General features: G+C 38.0%; 2 protein-coding genes across 3 annotated transcripts in view; one reads left to right on the top strand and one right to left on the bottom strand.

Annotated features, from left to right (window-relative positions):
- Positions 1 to 1063: 1063 nt before the first annotated feature.
- On the bottom strand, positions 1064 to 11698 carry tm6sf2b (transmembrane 6 superfamily member 2b). Its single transcript, XM_077584497.1, has 11 exons — positions 11631 to 11698; positions 11348 to 11497; positions 8906 to 9009; positions 4703 to 4800; positions 4510 to 4613; positions 4225 to 4307; positions 4024 to 4148; positions 3853 to 3954; positions 2985 to 3077; positions 1433 to 1552; positions 1064 to 1357 (listed from the first exon to the last, which is right to left on the bottom strand). The coding sequence occupies exons 1-11, from the start codon at positions 11633 to 11635 to the stop codon at positions 1121 to 1123; spliced, it is 1221 nt and encodes a 406-aa protein (XP_077440623.1). The 5' UTR covers positions 11636 to 11698; the 3' UTR covers positions 1064 to 1120.
- A 2897-nt stretch (positions 11699 to 14595) lies between these two features.
- sbno2b (strawberry notch homolog 2b) overlaps positions 14596 to 15786 on the top strand; it is a 49585-nt gene continuing 48394 nt past the window's right edge. For both annotated transcript variants that reach the window (XM_077583083.1, XM_077583082.1), the window contains exon 1: positions 14596 to 14739. The gene's annotated coding sequence lies outside the window, so the exon portion shown is untranslated. The remainder of the gene's footprint in view (positions 14740 to 15786) is intronic.

Genomic DNA, 15786 nt, shown 5'->3' with positions numbered 1-15786 from the left:
GTAGTTAGTTAGCTCACTAGAGCTGGAGTGTTAGCCGGCCATCTAGCTAGAAGTTCAATGAACCTTCAATCTAAAAAATGTGGACGTTTTTTTTTTCCCTGGGCAGAGATAAATGGGGGTTGTGTAGCAGCCTGGATATTACTAACCTACCTGCCTGCCAAGTTAGCTAGCTAGTGAATTAGTTGTGAACTGGGGTAACCGACAAGGTCCCCTCAGGCAGCCTTCAAGGACCATACGAGCAGCCCGTGGGCCTGTTCGAACAAAATAGCTCACCAGTGATGGGACATTGTGATTTTCAAGGATTGTTGAAGTGATCATTTGATATTTTCACTTGTGACGTAAACTCAGAATTATTATTTGAAATGTATCTGTTTTATAATTGTTGTGAGAAATCATAAATATGATCAGTGTCTTCTCTTAAATGAATATCATTCATTATTAATTATAATGTATATGTATTTTTTTTTCCATAAGTGCATAGAGTACCAAACTGGTTGCCGACCACATTAATCAGTATCCAAGTAGTAGCTGTCAGTTTAAAAAAAGTTGATGACCCTTTCTAGAAAGGTAGTCAGCTAGCTAGCTAGCTAGATGCTAAGTTGGAACTTCTTCGATCAACGTATGTGGCTAGCTAGCCAGCTAGAGAATAAGAAAGTTCACATCCATCCATCTATCTATCTATCTATCTATCTATCCATCCATCCATCCATCCATCCATCTATCTCTCTCTCTCTCTCTCTATCTATCTATCTATCTATCTATCTATCTATCTATCTATCTATCTATCTATCTATCTTTTTAGCCATCTGATCCAAAATAAATTACAATCATTCGCCATTAGCAAAAATTGCTACAGAGTTGTTTATAGGGAAATAACAATAATTGCCTTAATGTGCCCCACTGAAGACTGAGTTCTGGGAAGCGGTCTGAATCTCTCTAGCTATTTGAATATATTCATTTAGCTAGCTAAGTAATGAATTTGTTGTTAGGGAGTTAACCAGCTAACTAGCTAGATGCTTAAGTAGACATTCTATGATGGTTGACATCAATATAAAATGAAATGTAAATGGTAAATGAGCATTTATTTTGGCATTCAAGTCAAGACATCCCATATTCAAACTTATTTGTTTTTGTACTTGGTATCTTTCTCCTCGCTGTTTGGCAGGCCTGTTTGCCCAGGGAAGGGGGCGACCCTCAGAAAGAAATAGGGGTTACTGCGCACACGCAAAACCACCAGGAGTGGAGTGACGGCGTAGAGCAAATTGGCCGCCAGCACGGGCCAGAACACATCGCTCTGGATGCGAAATGGGGCCTTGGTGTGAGGGTGTAGGAACCCCCCGATGTGGACCCACTGGCACTGTGAAGAAAAAGCAGCAGAAGGTACAGTTCAGTTCACCTCATCAGAGTGACCTTATTGAACTTGTGGTAGTACCTGGATCATTGCTCCTGAAAAGAACACGGTCCAGTCAGGCATCCACGTGCAGCCTGGCTTGAGGAGGCCGTAAACAAACGCTGCCAGCAGCGGTAGTCCGTAGAAGAACATGTGCAGCATCTATTAAAAGTACACAGGGGTACTGGCTAAGCCAGAGTGTTGAAACTGCAGCCCGGGGACCGTTTGCGGCCCGCTGTCAATTTTTCCTAAGAAAAAATGACAGCCCACAATGCTTGGGTGGAAATGGACAGCGTGAAAAGTAGCCCTTGCATCCCTTGAAAAAGTTTGGACAAAAAAAAAAAATCTATTTACGGTAGTTAGTTATAATACATGTATTCAGTGAGTCATTTTTTTGTAGTTTTATTGCGCTATAATTAACATTACTCTAGGTTTGTATGACAGTTAAGAACGTAAAAATGTGACCTTTCCAGTTGTTAAAGGTTTTATGAGGTTTATAAGTCAAAGCACTTGTATCTCAAATCATCTGGCCCAATTGAAAATAATGGAAATGCCATTAATTTGTTCCAGCCCCCCAAAATCACTGATATAAATATATGTTTTTAAATGAAAAATATCAATCGGCAATACTGTACTTCATAAAACAGAGCAATTAAATACAATGTAAAAAAATTACACAATTAGTGAGTCATAATTTCATACTGTTATTGTACTACCCCTTCTGGTCTGCATGTGTTGGCCACTAGGGGGCAATATAACAGAGACATACTTGATTCAATGTTTACAACTATCACAATATCAATGCTAGTTTTGTTAGTCTATCTGTTTTCGGTAAACACAAACGTAATTATTTTTATGTTTAGTTTGTCACAGAACAGCTTTTGTTTGGTTCATATAACGCACACACTTTTTACCTCACCCCACTGTTGGAGGGGGGGGGGGGGTATTTGTGTGAAGGATTGCTCTCAGCATGCGCATGCAGCATCTGATCAATGACTCGGAATTAAGTGTGGACAATTTATTTGGATAACCTTTTGACACATACGCACACACAATCCACGAGCACAACGGGTTGCTGGGAGGAAATCAAAAGGGGAGAGGGTCGCATAAATAAAGGCTTATCTGTGTGAAACAAAGCAAAGACGCAGATGTAGTTATTGTGTCCGTAATGATAAAACTATCTCTTTAATCAAGGGCGCTTATCTATTAAGAAGTACATTAAACACGATTGTGCTCTAATACTGTGTTGACAGGGGGGGGTCAAAATGTGTTTTTTAATAGAAAGAATATGACCCCAATATTGTTCTTTAATAATACATAGAGTATTGACATACTTAAATAAAATGAGAAGAATCAACCATTTTTGTTTCTATTTCATGGATATTGTGCTGCTCCTTCTGGTGTACACACCTTGGCCACCTGGGGGCAATATAATAGAGAGGTGGAGACGGTCTTCAGTGTGTTGCAGTTCTATTAGTTGTTTTCAGAGAGGAAATGGAACAAAGTGGACCCCCGCTGTTCGTGGGGGAAAGGGACTGGGCCAGTTCCGCACCCTAGTCTTGTCATGTAAGTTAGTTTAGTAATTAGAACTGACCATCACCCGGGGGTAGCCCACCGGATCCCGCAAGTAGGGCTCATAGTGCTTCACGTAGAAGGAACATGATCCCAGTGGGGAGTCCAGCGCCACCTACAGTGAAAGGGAGAGAACAACAATAAACAATGTATAGGAGGGGTCACCAACCTGTTTAATACTAAGAGATAATGCTTGGCTATTTGTTGTTGTGAAATAAATATTTTTTACTTCTGTACCTAAGTAAATTTCAGAGTAAGTACATTTTACTTTTACTTAAGTATAGGAGTCAAATTAATGTTTTCTTTTAGTCTGTCCTGAACTGTACAAAGCCTGAACCATGAAATATATGATAGAAAATTATTTGTAAAGTATTGGTCCTTTTGAACAAACTTTTTTTTTTTTAAGAAAATCAACTTCCACTTATGACTTTTGATTTGTGTCATATTTGATACATCTGGTCACAATGCTTTTAAATTCATTCATTTAGAACTGTCCAAAAAATTATAATAAAAAGTCATATCGAACATATCGATGCCTATAATAATCTCGTCATTTTTTAAGATTTTTTAGGAAACACTTTTTTTTTAACCATTTTCATTTTGAGGAGATGATTTAGGCAAAAAATAACTTATTTAATTATTTATTATTTTCAAATCATAAAGAACATTTCCCACTATTAATAAGTATAGGTGTCTCTCCTCTCTCAATTGGGGCGACCTTGCAAGGTCTCTGGAAAAGTCATCAGATGGGTGATACTGCCCTCTTTTGGATTATCCGTGCAATGCATGTGTCAGATCATATACGTCAGGGTTTTTAATTGGAAAAAATATATAATATGATACGTTTGGCTTTATAGGGCTAAGTTCAAAGTGCTTTTGCCACATCTTACCAGGCCTCGCAGGGTGGTGAAAGCCATGGCGGCCAGCAACAGTAGCACCAGCATCAGATCCAGTGGACGCCAGATGAGCTTCATGCTCTGAGCATGTTGAGCCTGCGGGTCGGGTGGGACAGCATCACGACGGGTGACAGTTCTCAGCCACCATCGCTTCACCTCACTCACATTATATCCACCAATCAACGGCCTGTCCTTGGGCCGAGCGAACAGTGTGACCGTTGCCCACGCAGGCATCACCAAGAAGAGGAAGTTGAGCCAGAAGGCCGGACGGATCTCGGCGCCGTATTTCCCTGCCGGGAGATCACAAAGACGCTGATGCGGTACGTAGAGTCGGACCAGAGACGTGTTATTCGGGCTAAGGCTCACCTGCCACAATGCCGATGATGAACACGCTCATGTTGGCACAAAGGGAGCCGGCCCAGAACAGGCCCAGAGTGCGGTACCCTTTTCTGAGACCACACACACAAATGTGACGGCCAATCACAGAACACTTGCCCCTCCTGGGATTCATTTCAATTCACTGAACCTAACATGACTGATTTTAGATCGCCAGATTCAAACTCTGAAGCTTAGAACTGTAAATGCATACACAATATATTTTTTTCATTTTTTTTCATGCAATTTCCACTCCCAAGTGACACCCCACCTTACCTGTCCATGATCTTGCCTATCATGACGAGGTACATGATAAAATGAGCTATTCCGTCCCAGTAGCACATCATGATAGCGTAGGACGTGCCGAGGTAAGGCTCCCCCTGAAACGCACGCATACACACACACGTGCATGCAATATTGACAATTTATATGTATTTGTTTGTGTCTGTTTGGTACAGAAGAAACCTACTGTCTTACGGTAGAACTCCATAAAACCGGAAATGACACCATCGTACTCCAAGGCGCTGGTCAGGTCAATAACGCACGTAAAGGAAAATTCCGCAAAAACTGAAAGGACACAAAGACGGGAAAGGTAAGAACATGTCCTTAAATCAACCATTCAAACGCTGCATTGTGTCTCTCTTTTTTTTTTTTTTGGTCTTCCTCTTTTAGTCTCTGTTTGTTTGAACTGTGTTGCTATTCTCTCTACTTAGAAAGAGCGCTTTGAGTTCATTAGTCTTATCTTTGTAAATTATTATTTTCCCCTACTCATCAGTAGCGCTTTGTTGTTTAGTCTTTTATTTTTGTACTTTTCCTACTTGTTATTAGACTTAGTTTATTTAAAAAAAAAAAAAGGCTAACAAAACAAAGCAAATCTGCTCATTTGTAGCAGCTTTGAATAAAAAGTTGTAATGTTATAAGAATAATATATTTTTCCATGATAACGTTGTAATATTATGATACTGAAGTAAAAGGTTTAAAAAAAAAAACATTTTTTTTATTTTTTGTTATTCTTTAATTATTTTTATTATTTTTTGTTATTCTTTAATTATTTTTATTATTTTTGTTTAACGAAGAAAGAGTCATATTTCAACATATGAATAACTCATAATTTATGTTTTTTATCCTTAAAAGCACATCTTTATTCTGTAAAAAAAAAAAAAGGACTAATAACAACTTTCATTAGCTCCAACATTACTTGTAAAAGCTGTCATTTTTCTGTCCCCCCCTGTTTTATTGAACATTACGCCTGCTGATGTCAGCAGTGGATCTTGACCCGACATGTGTGCACAGGGCAGCAACGGATTGACACATGACGGTTATGTAAAACACGTATGCAACTACTATGGGAATGTTAATAATATTTAACAATTAAAAAAATATATATATATACAGTATAATCTTCAACACTATTTTACATCATACTGCTGGGAATTGCAGCTTCAACTCTTTTGAGGAAGTTGACGTTGGACATCCCAGCATGCCTAGCGGCATTTGTAAATATTGTCAATAATTTTTCAACTATGTTTTATCAGCAATGTTAGTTGTTGTTTATATTTCCTCTTGGCGTAATATTAGTTGTGTGTTCTACTTACATTATTTTTGTTATACCCTCAGTTAAGTTCTAGTATCTAGTGACCAATCTATTGTGCAAGATATGTTTGTTTATCGCTTACCTTTATTTTAATTATTCGTTGCTGTTATTTTTTAAATGTATTTATTATTATTTTATTTATTATTTTTGTTACATTTGAAAGAAAATTGGGGGGGGGGGGGGGGGCATCTTTGCTATAACCACAACAGCTGGCACTCACTTCTCTCCCGTTACGTTGACAGCAACGGTCTTGTGATTTTGAACCCAGAACTTCACAACTGTGAGGAAGGCGTGCTAACCACTAGGCCACCGTGTTGTCCTTCATGCATACTTTACAAGCTGAAAGGTGTTTCATTGTGTTTTGTTGAATCCAATTTTGTAAGGGCTTGCGATCCTTGCTAGCTTGTTCTCATCTCTGAGAGGCTAATGATTGCGTTCAACAAAAATGTTCATTATAAATTAAACCTTGAGTGCTTGAGTGAGGTCGGAGGCGTGTTTGCACCCTGAACACGGTAAACAAAACATTCTAAAGAGCTCGCCTCAGCTGAAAGGCCACGGGTTTCTTCTTTAGTCTCTTATGGAGTGAGTTGAAAGAAACGCCATTAAATAATCTTTTATGAACAGATCCTTCTTTTTTTCAGAATAAGAGCAAACCGCCAGTTTCATCCGGTGGCTTAGAATAAGCGTAACGCCTCCTCCTACGTGAAAGCAATTTCCCAACATGTCACAACATGACAAATGGGTTGCACTTCCCCCACTTTACGTGTTACACAAAAAGTGTGCAACCGCTACTCGTGAAAGAGCGAGGAACAAATCAGGAACGACTGGAAATGGATGAAATATTAATAAGCACTGTGCTCAAAAAGTTTAAATACAGAAGCTAGACGGCTGCTAGATAATGACCCGTTACTGTGAATATTACGGTGTCATCAGTCATCAGGTCGTGTACGCCGCAAATGTCCGCAGCATCCAGGAAATATTCACCACACTTATTTAATTGCGGCCCTGCTGGGTTTAGATACCACACAACAAAAGCGATATAGCACATCCTCTTCGAGGCACATGCAAGTTAAGATCGCAAGACAAAAAAAACGCATATCATCGTTTGGGTGTACAAGCATCCCCGTAATCCTCCTGGCAAACCAGTTTATCTCTGGCAATCACACAGATACGATATGGGGATTATGGATCCCTATCACTACAGAGAACCTGTCTCGGCTTTGCCTTCATTATTATTGGAACATTCCGTCCGACACAACCCAAACATTGCTTTTGGGCTGTGTCTATTTCCAGAATGATCTACAATGGTCAATAAAGGCACAAGAGGAGTTTAGTGGGGAAGAACTTTGGGATGAACATCCTACAGTGCAATTGGAGATGTTTTTTTTCAAAAGTCTTGTACAATTTTTAACCTACCAATAGTACTGTTGACACATCAAATTTCCACCAAAAAAACAATGATTTTAAAGAAAGACATGTATACCAATAAAGTATATTTCCTTAACCCTGGAGAACCCACGGGGTCAAATTTGGCCCCTATAAATTCTGCTACTCAAATAACAAAGACCTTCTTTTTTTTTTACAAATTTAACTTCAAAAGTCCAGAGTGCCACTTCTGACCCATGCAATGTGGCCATCTAGTGGATGAATATTGCACTTACATGAGCCAGAGTGGTGGTGACAAAATGGCTAAAATGCAACAAATAAAACAAAAAAAATATATTGTTCAATGTAGCTGTGTATTTGATTGATTATTTTCTTAAATTCTAAATAGTTTACTGACAGTTTTTGTTATTCGGATTTTTCAAAATGATACCCCTAAATCCCAAAGGGTCAAATTTCGCCCTAATCCTAAATTAAGGAATAAATTGAAAAAAACATTTAAAAAAAACAAACATATATTTTGGTGTTCAGTGAACTTATAGCAGTCATTTAATGTATAATTCATAATTTACCAAAGAAGAAAAGGGTTGTTGGGGTTAAAATGGAAATTTTCTATTCTTCTTATTTGTCATTTCTAGTTCCTGATCATAAAACAGCCACTATTGGCCGCTTTTCACAAATACCGTTACCCATACGCCAATCCCTAATTATTTTACTATTGAAAAAATATTTACATACACATTTTTAACTTCATTTATTATTATTTTTTATTTCATCTATAAATAATCCGCCCCTTCTTGTCCATGAGCGTTTGTTTGTCCTTAGGTGGTCCTTGGTCGATATGTACCCTGCTAGGACTGGGCAATAATCAATACCAGTCTGTATCGTGAGAGACCCGTGATTAGACTTTACGCCGATCTGATCGACTGGATCGGGATCGGACAATATTTTGCATTTTTTATGCAAAATCGGCGATCGCCTGTAATATCCTAATTTGCCCGATCATTGATCGTCTCCGCAAAGTAAGACATTACATGTTATGTTTAATGTTTCTCAGTGTTTTTTGAAAATTTTTTATCATTATTTTTTTCATGAATTTCATTTGAGGTCACTTATTCGTGGGTTTTTGCTATTTGTGGGCAATCCCTGTGGATGGCGGCGGTCGACTGTAGAATACATCCTGATCGTGTAAAGCCTACCTGTTAACAATATCAATACAAAATGTATTTGATCAACTGTTTGATAGAAATGATACAGGAGCAAAATCCCAACCCCGGCATTGCACGTGTAGGTAGAGTGTGGAATTAGATTTGTGTCATAATTGCAAGAATAGGTGGCTTTAGTTGCACTTTTTGTTGTTGTTATTATTATCATCATTGTATACGGGTTGTGAATTCCCTGAGAGTTTGGGTCAGCCATGTCACAGAACAGTCGCACTAAGCTGCCGGAGCCAGACGAGCGTAAGCAGCTTTCAGCGTATCAGGTGAAATCACACAGAATGCAATTAGTTGTTTCCACACAAAGTTGCGAAAGTTGGAAATCCTCTGCTTTTTCTTTCTTTTTTTAAATTTTATTTGCAGGCGTCAGAGCTTGGCCCAAATTCCTCGCAGAGGATTTAATTAACTTCTACAGTCAAACACATTTTGCAAGTAAAGCAAGAAATAATGTGGGAGAATTAATCAACAGTGAGATTACCAAAGAACAGGACATCTTTGGGTGGGTTGTCGCGAGTGACGAGGAGGTAGAAAACAAAGATCAGAACCAGTACGGCAATGCCAATCACCAGGATCACATATGGCCTGTAAAAACAAAAAACATTATTGTGGGGTGGTTAGGCTGGCCTGTGAACAGTGAAAATCTATTAGAAATTCTGTTTTTTTTTTTCAACCTCAAAAAATTTTTGAAAAATCCGCAATATGCATTTTACCCTTTGAGACCCATGAGACTTATTGCAATGTAGGAAAGCAGAAAGCATGACTCCATTCTGGCTGCTCAAAACAATATCGCAAAAGCAGAAATAAGTCTATAATGAGCGTTGGAATGTTGAGTGAAAAACGGGAGAAAGTTCAAGGAAAAAGTCCAACTTTTACCATTATATAAGCACTCTATCATCATAAAACCATCCGATTCACAGAGCTGACCCTTGTCGCGCTCTCGCTTCCGCCGCGGCGTCTACCTCGTTAAATTCCTGCAACGTTCATCCTTTGATTCCCGCCTGCTATACAGTACAGTACGACTGTGTGTGCTGCTTGTTAAAGCACACTTTTGATTTCTAAAGGGCTTAATCAATCAACTGAGGGGTTGGGAGAGGAAGCCGAGCGAGCAATGGCTAACTGCATCAGTGCCTAAAATGGCTTCCGGTACAATATTACAAATGTGGGGGGGAACATTGCATAGAGCAGGAAGAGCACAGCACATTTTTTTATGCTTGATGCCTTTAAACAACCTGAAGTCGCTCTGAAAGCTTCATCACTCTGGGAAGCATCTGCTGAATCGAGCTTTCGTTGATGCTAAGTTCTAGAACAGCCCGACAGATACCTGCTCGTTTTTTCTCACGTTTTGCAGTAGCAGGCCTTCTGTCACCGGTTCGTCGAGTTGATCGTGTTTCGAGAAACCTGCCGTATATAGCATAAATCACACTGCGCGTTGGCACAGCGTGATGGCCATAAAGCTTCTCAAACCGACGCTTCCCAATTTACCTGTTTTGTTTGCGTGTATGTGTTTTTTGAAGAATTTTAGATATTTGCTCTATGTATTAAATAATGTAATTTTAAAAATGGTTAAAACTATTTTACATGTAAATTGACATATTTTATAATATTTTTCAATTAAATGAATTACTTATTTAACATTTTTAAAATAATAATAAATAATGGGAAATTTTTGTGGAAAAATTTATTAGAGGACACTTTGAGATTAAAAAAAAAACTATATATATATATATGACCTTCTGTCACTGGTTCGTCGAGTTGATCCTGTTTCGAGAAACCTGCCATATATAGCATAAATCACGCTGCGCGTTGGCACAGCGTGATGGCCATAAAGCTTCTCAAACCGACGCTTCCCAATTTACCTGTTTTGTTTGTGTGCGTGTGTTTTTTGAAGAATTTTAGACATTTGCTCTATGTATTAAATAATGTATTTTTTTAAAATGGTTAAAACTATTTTACATGTAAATTGACATATTTTATAATATTTTTTCAATTAAATGAATGACTTATTTAACATTTTTAAAATAATAATAAATAATGGGAAATTTTGGTGGGGGGAAAAAAATTATATATATATATATATATATATATATATATATATATGGCCCATATGTCTGTTTGAAAAATCAAATGTGGCCCTTGAGCACAAATGTTTGCCCCTCCTGCTGCAAAAAGCTGGTCCTCCAGAGCACAGAGCGCTCCGGTTTCGATCTCAAAGTGTCCTCTAGTGGAGGTAAAATATACTCGGCTCACAGAGTAGCACTATACCTGCATATGAATTATTTATAATACTGTAGAACAGCCAAAGTCCAACCCAATTTGATTCAGAGAATAGCCTTCTACAAAACAAATTTGCCCACAGTAAAGTAAAAGTGAATGAATTAGTTCCAAGCTCAAGCTGTGTTCTCATAACATTTTTATTAAATGCACAGGCAATATTTTAAGTCACATTTTAATATTTGATAGTAAATTTCCCACTGTTTTGTGATATGATAAAGAAAAATGACCACTCCTTTTAAGTCAACGAACTGGCACATAACAAAGAGTCACTTGTCATTTTAATACTAATCTTTAAGCAATTAGCGATATTCTTTCAGCTATATTTTATTTGCATTAACATCTTTAGCAATTAATGGCTTAAAATGATTAAATAATAGTCAAATAAAAAGTAAAACTACTCTGACTGATACTGTTACACATAGTGTTGCTTTATGTTAATATGGAGTTATTCCTTAACGTCACGATGACAGTTTGAACTTTTGAGGCCTGGAATCCAAGTTATACAACTTCTTGTGGCTTTGGACTGAAGATCTCAACTGTAAACATTGGCACAAACATTCCATAAGAGTAACCTTCTCGCGGTTCAACAATGAATAAAAACCTTGTGTCAATCACAGGCGGGAAATCAATGAAAGTCACGACTTACTGTTGGAACGCGGGAACGGCGTTCATGCAGTACAAAATGCCGAGGGCGGTAAAGGAAAACAAAAAGACAAATGTCTCCATTGCTTCAGGTTCAAAAAGCCGAGCGGCCCTGACTCCCAGGCAAGAACCCGCAGCGGTGTGGAAATACACACTGTGCAAGGTCGATAGAAAAACAAAAGAGTTTACCAATTTGACAACACCACCAAGCCATTCGTGGGTATTTATAGAACAAAACAAACACAATGGAGAATACTAAAATGAGTTAAAGCCGTGTAGGCTCTTACCGCATGGCTGCTTTCAGCAAGGATTAATGAAACTTCAGGCTGGCTTGGCCTTTACTGGAGAAAAAAAAAGACTAAAAAGAGGCTTTAGGGGAGAAAACTTGTGCAATTTTGATCAGGTCAGAGATTTGCATAAGTCGTATCAGCAAAAAGGCCGATGACTACTTTAGTTCTTACAGCGGAACGGTCAACCAAAATTGGAATCACTCTCAAGGTAATTAGAGTTTTCTTTTTCTTTTCTTTTTATGTGATGCCCCCTCAGAAGGGTATGATAGCAAAGAAATGAAAGTGAGAACCTTAAAATAGGATATTTACTTTTTTTAGAACAGCAGTAACTTTTTTTTTGTAAATAAAAACAGCACTCTATAATATTGTACTTTCTAAAAACATACAATAAAGACATCATGGAATAGATGACAAGAATGAATGTTTTTGTCACATTGCATCGATTAAATGGCCATTGTGACGCTACCCACTTTGGCCACCTAGGGGCAATATAAGACATACATGGGCATGCAGTATAGACCGCTCAGCTCTTCACAGAGGATAAAGAATATCTGACGGAATACTGTTATGACAATTCAAGAGACTATTTACAGTTTGACACTCAGGTCTGAAATAGCAAATACACTCAAATTACCGTATTTAGGGCTAAAAAAAATCCCAACATTATTGTGCCCGCTAACTCGTCTACACAAACACTATAGTTTGACAGTCATGGCCTTTGAACTATACTACTAATTTCTGTCATTGTCATTTCCAAATGTACATCAATGCAAGTGTCAATTTAAAATAATGTGTCACTATCCATTCAGAAGACCATTACAATAATCAGTACTCCATTATGACAGGGTGGACAGCAATTTCAGGGACAAGTTCAAAATGTGTAATATGTTCATGAAAATACAATATACATGATCAAATGACTTTTGCCAAATGATAGTGACTAAGACATGCTAACCAGCAGCCACTGTGCTACCATATCATTTGCATACAGAAATTAATTTGACTGAGCAAATGCTAATATTTGCGGCACATAATAATGGCTAATGACTAGCATGCAAATTACCTAAGATTGTCAAGGCACTGTTTCCTGTGCACACACAGTCATTGTTTTTCAGTTAAATTTGAAGCAATGGAAGTGAAGGGACACATGTTAGTACTAAAATGGAACACTAGATGGGAGCACACGTCATAGCAAACAGCGGGTATGTTGAACGGTGGCTGCAAACTTCATTGTCTATTTTTAGTGACAATACTAAAATCAATTTAAACCTTAGAATAATTGACTACCTGCTGTCATTTTGCTAAGAACCCTCATTTTTTAATAAACAGCAACAATGACGACAGACAGCATTTGTCTTTTCTTTTCTTTTTTTTACACAAACACTCATAATTTGTTTGTGTGTGTGCTTCCCACCAGCATCTTTTCTTAGAGAAGGGTGGGGGGTGGGGGAGATCTACCAGGAAAACTGTGTGTGTGCGTGCGTGTGTCTGTGTGTGTGTTTTTGCTGGAAACAATTGGAGGTCTTCCAGCACTGTTCAATAATGTGGGACGGACCATTGGATTCCAAATCGGGACATGCTGAAGCACATCTTTATTTGATATATTCAGTGACCATGAATGAGATGTTGTTGTTGTTGTTTTTTAAGATTTTGGTGATTTGGCGTTAACATAAATTAGGGCTTGAAAAGATAGCTTAAAATAAAATCTATTTTTTTTCCCACAAAAATCAAATTTTCCGGTTACTCCTAAAAAACACAAATGACAATGAAAAAATTAGTTTTGTCTTTTTATTTATGTATTTTACTGACACCATCTTTTCCCCAGCATTATTTGTTATTGACTTCCACAGACATAACATGGAACTTTAAAAAAAAATCTAAATACATGTATGAAAATAAGGGCTTCCTTCAAATAAAATAAAAAGTCCCCTTTTCCAATGTATTTGGCAGTATTTCTTGTCTTGAAAACAATGTAAAAATGATTCTGCTTATGTTATCTGTTTGTAGACAATGTTGCTAATTTGGCAACACTGGCTATGTGTGGCTAACTGTGCTTAACAGCCATGTTGGTATAAGCAATGCACGACTTAAAACAACGGTAGCTGCTAAAATGTATACAGTATTTTTTTTTTATCATCCTTATAAACTAACAGTAACTATTAAAATGAACCAATAGCACAGCTGCACCATAAATAGTTAGCTAATTTCGGCTTGTTCTCTGCAATTAACTATGAATTAACTTTAAGACCTAGCACCGGTCTGAGGTTTGAATATCTGCTCTGGCCTCCTTATAGTTTACATGTCCTTCCTCTCCTTGCACTCCAGGTTCTTCAGTTTCCTCCCACATTTAAAAAAATATGTCATCAAGTCCACTGAAGTTTCTAAATTGACCATAGATGTGAATGTGACTGAATGATTGTTTGGCTTTAGAGCCGCAGGTTGTACACACTGGTCTTGTTGACCTTTTGATGTGCCCTACGATTGGCTGGTGTCCAGACCAGTCCAAGGTTTACCCCACCAACATCAAATAGGACACACTTTAGCTATCCCCTAAAATAAGACAAACTGCAAAGACAATAGATGGATAATGTAATTAACTGTCACACAAGTAAAAGAGAAACCACTTGCATGATGACGTTAAAATAGCTACATAGAAGAAGGCGTTAAATAAAATTATTTTAATTGATTGCCCATCCCCAAACTGTTCTATTAGCATTGGGTTTCTTCCTTGTGTTTTCTTAAGTTGTTTGCTGTTATTTATCTATCTTTAATGTTTATAATTTTGTGATCATTACTTGTGTTAAATTAACATTTTCAAATTATTATTAATATGATTATTTGTTAGTTTTTTTTTTTTGTTCTGGATGAATTATTTGTACTCTATTTGACTTTTCCCCTCCCTGGCTGTTCCCAGTTTGGGCAGCTCGTAACGTCACCAGCGGAAATATTTTTTCGCTTTTCAAAATGGCACCCTCTCAATCAGGAAGTCAGATAACAAGTAGCGGCGAATAAGTTGGATAAAATTCCCCTTTTTCTTCGATTTGACGCCGGTCGCAGCTCAACATCTTCGGAGTTCGTTCTTGGACGAAGCAAAGGCGACGAAATGGTGAGTAAAATGCGAGAATTTGCTTGAAAGCGCAGGCGACACATCGGCAGCTGCCTGATATCGAGATGCGTCCTCGGCAGCCTCTCCTAGGTGCGCATGTTATTGACATCGAGTTACGCCGGCTTGTTTAGGTTGGCCTGCTTTTCAGCGAATACGTCGTCTTGTAAAGGCGCGGATGTGTCAAAATATAAAGATACAGCGTCTTATTGGTGTTGTTATACGGATGTAGTCACTTTCTTGGCTTTACAAGTGAGCTGACATCGAACGGTCGCTGTGTAATATGCTAGCTCGGCTTACTACGTAGTAATGTCCACACGTAAGGTTGATTAGCTAAATAAATACTTTTTTTTTGGATAAGCATTTCTCCACCATGTAATACTATCACAATAAGGGGAGAAAATAAATACAGAAAATTCCAAATTATGTACATTATCGTCATTTTGTTGGGGGTCGTACCCAAGACGGCTACAAGCTATGCTAAGCGAGCTAGTAATTACCACTGCTACGTCTTGTTTTATTCACATTCAAACGGCGTTGTTTGACATTTTGCCGTTCGTAGAGTGAAAATTCTAAGCAAACATACTTGACGTGGCGCGTAGTCGTGAGTATTTAAGTATATTTAAGTCGCTGTATTTGTCGTACGGCAAGCTAGCAGCGGTGATAAAGTGACACTGTAACGTATAGCTCGAGCTGCCTTCCTTTGTGCTGTGTGGGAACAGATGTGGCTCACTTCTCACAGATGTCTTCATTTTTCGGCTAATACGACAACGATGGAGTGAAAATGAGTTCAAGGGACTTGTCTTTCATTTAGAAACGTTTAACAACGGTGTACATCAATATGGTGCATTTCGAGTACTTGTCAAACATAGTTGGTGTCATGAAATGACTTTTTAAATGGCTGTACAGTGTAGTGAACACCCTCGCTTTTCTCGTAACCAAGCTCCGACGAAAATAGCCAAAATTCGTGAGTAGCGGACGCCCCTTCATCCATTCATAAAGTCGTCAGTATTCTTAATTAAAAAAAAAAATGCTATGGGAGTACAAGAA

This window comes from Vanacampus margaritifer, chromosome 13 (genome assembly GCF_051991255.1).
Source record: "Vanacampus margaritifer isolate UIUO_Vmar chromosome 13, RoL_Vmar_1.0, whole genome shotgun sequence".
NCBI lineage: Eukaryota > Metazoa > Chordata > Actinopteri > Syngnathiformes > Syngnathidae > Vanacampus > Vanacampus margaritifer.
The sequence above is the reverse complement of the archived record's forward strand: the minus strand, read 5'-3'. Positions and strand labels throughout refer to the sequence as shown.